Raw genomic sequence first — 2,899 nt, 5'->3', positions numbered from 1 at the left:
ATCTAATATCCTTCTGTGCTGCTATGTGGGAGCCAGGACCCAATTCTGTTCAGACCCCCTTGTCCAGACACTGACCCCCAGGGCTGACCCTACCTTGGCCCCAACTGCCCTCTCCCTGCCCTATTCAGGTACCTGGGAGACGAGGATGCTACCATGTCGATCCTGGATATATCCATGATGACTGGCTTTTCTCCTGACATTGGTGACCTTGACGGGGTATGAAGGGCTTGGCTTTGGGGCCTGGCATCAGGGGTAAGAAAACAGAATTTTCACAAGTCCTGCCTTTCCCCAGTTGAACGATGAAATCGAGAGATACATCTCTTTGTATGAGCTGAACAAGGCTTTCTCCAATAAGAACACCGTCATCCTCTATCTGGACAAGGTAAGGCTTCCGACTGGGACCTGACCTCCACCAGGCTGGCCTCCCTCCGGTCACACAGGCCCAGGCTAGGGGATGTAGGGTCTGTGGTGCTGGATGGTAGAGGAAGGGGCATATAAAATAAGTTGGTCATTGCCATATAGTACTCCATTGTGTATATATACCACATCTTCTTGATCCATTTATCAGTCGATGGACATTTAGGCTCTTTCCATGATTTGGCTATTGTAGAAAGTGCCGCTGTGAACATTGGGGTACATGTGCTCCTATGCATCAGCACTGAAAAGGGAGGAAGAGGGAGGGAGGGGGTGATGGTCATGGTGGGGGGCACTTGTGGGGAGAAGCACTGGGTGTCATATGGAAACCAATTTGACAATAAACTATTAAAATAAAATAAAATAATAAGTTGGTCAACCCAGATCATCTCATGTTTTGTCAGCAGCAGACCACTCATGTTCCAACATCATTTTACACTTTCTTCCTCCACCTTCTTCTCATCAGAGTACTAAATAACGATTAAAAAGAGCCAACTGGGTTCAAAAAATAAAGTGCTTGGGTCACCTAGGTAGATCACTTGGTTAAGCTTCCAACTTCAGTTCAGGTCATGGGCTTGTGGTTTTTGAGTTGGGGCCCCCCATTGGGCTCTGTGCTGACAGCTCAGAGCCTGGAACCTGCTTTTTATTCTGTGTCTCCCTCTCTCTGCCCCTCCCCACTCAAGCACTCGTTCTCTCTCTCTCTCTCAAAAATAAATAAACATTAAAAATAAATAAGTAATAAATAAAGTGCTCAGTGCGGAAAAGCATTCCCCTTGCTCCACACCTCCTGGCATTTCTCTTTTGTCGTATTTGCTCTCTATCTGAACTTCTCTCCCTGTCTTCCTCTCTAACATTGATTGAGCTTCCTCCTCTCCCCTACTTACATCTTCCCATTTTCCTATCCTCATATGCCCCCTACTAACTCCCCATATGCCCAAAGGCCCCTCACCCCATATTAGGCAGCATAAGTAACACTGGCTGCTGTAATAAACCTGAGAATATGAGGGTCCCAACACAGGAGTCTTGTGTTTCCCACTTGGTAAAGTCCAGTTGGGAGACTAATGAAAGTGCTTTCTGCTCCGCACAGTCACTCAGGGATCCATGCGTGTTCCTTCTTGTGGCTCCTAAATGCCTACGATCTTAGAATCCTCTGCTGGACCCCTCCTTTCTAGAAGAATTTTTGTAGATTTAAATTTTTATATGATTCCAGTCTTACAAAGAAATCACAAAAAAGAGCAATGAAACACAGTTTTGAATATGCTCTACCCAAATTCATGTTAGTCTGTTCCCCCAAATACACCTGTCACAATACATACCTATGCTATCTGTTTCTGTGTGTCTCTCTCTCTCATTCTCTCTTTCTCTCTCTCTCGTTCTTTGTCTTTATTTTTTCAGCTTGAATGAGATGTCATTGATATACAGCAGTGTGTAAATTTAAGGTGTATAATGTAATGATTTGATGTATGTGCATATTGGGAAATGATCATCGCAATAATGCCACTTAACACATCCATTACTTCACAGAGTTCACGTGTGTGTGTGTGTGTGTGTGTGTGTGTGTGTGTGTGTGTTCGGTGGTGTGTGACGAGAATTTTAAGGTTTACTTTTTCAACAGCTTCTAAATATAGAATTCTGTGCCATTAACCGTGGATGTTTCAATGGGCAGAGATATCAGTCCGATGGCCAAACTCAATCACACGGCCACACTGAACTAGGAAAGGAAGCTGACAGGTATAATCTAGCTGCGAGCCTGGAAGAAACAGAAAATGGATGTGTTGAAGTGCTCATAAATCTTTTGATAGAGACTCCTGCTCCCTACCCCTACCCCACATTGCTCCCTCCGTTCCTCCACCACTGTTCTACCCCCCAGTACCCTATGCTGGGCTCCATTCCATGTCACCCCACTGACCAGTCTCCTCCTTCCCCCCAGGTTTCACATGACCAGGAGGACTGTCTGTCCTTCAAAGTGCACCAGTATTTCAATGTGGGGCTTATCCAGCCTGGGTCGGTCAAGGTGTACTCCTATTACAACCTGGGTGAGCATCCCACCTAGGGCCTGAGGACCTTAGGGACCAAGGGATCTATGAGGCAGGGGGCTGAGGGTTCCAGGGTTGGGGACCTGGCCTCTCTCGGTCTGAGGGACTGGAGTTGGGGATCTGAGCCCCTTGGGTCTCTGGGCTGGAGGCCCCAGCCCTCTGACACCTCCCTGCCACTCTGCCCACAGATGAGAGTTGTATCCAGTTCTACCACCCAGACAAAGAAGACGGTTTGCTGAGCAAGCTCTGTCACAGAGACATGTGCCACTGTGCTGAGGGTGGGCGCCAAGGAGCCAGGAAGGCGTGGACACACCCCCAGACCCTCCTCCCATGGGTGTGACCCAAGTGGGCTCCGAGCCCACACCCAGTGGACACCCAGAGGGATGAGCCCAGGGGTGGGGGACCCTGGACAAGGCGTGCGATGTAACCATGTCCTCCATTCATACACT

General features: G+C 48.1%; 1 protein-coding gene across 1 annotated transcript in view; it reads left to right on the top strand.

Annotated features, from left to right (window-relative positions):
• The window catches only part of C3 (complement C3), a 47,960-nt gene that overhangs the window by 44,344 nt on the left and 717 nt on the right, over positions 1-2,899 (top strand). Inside the window, 5 exon segments of the mRNA XM_029916480.1 lie at positions 129-216; positions 293-382; positions 2,345-2,450; positions 2,639-2,732; positions 2,734-2,795. Coding sequence (XP_029772340.1) covers positions 129-216; positions 293-382; positions 2,345-2,450; positions 2,639-2,732; positions 2,734-2,795 — 440 coding nt within the window.

Source organism: Suricata suricatta, chromosome 12 (assembly GCF_006229205.1).
Source record: "Suricata suricatta isolate VVHF042 chromosome 12, meerkat_22Aug2017_6uvM2_HiC, whole genome shotgun sequence".
In the NCBI taxonomy this organism is placed as follows: Eukaryota; Metazoa; Chordata; class Mammalia; order Carnivora; family Herpestidae; genus Suricata; species Suricata suricatta.
This window is presented reverse-complemented; position numbering and strand designations above follow the sequence as displayed.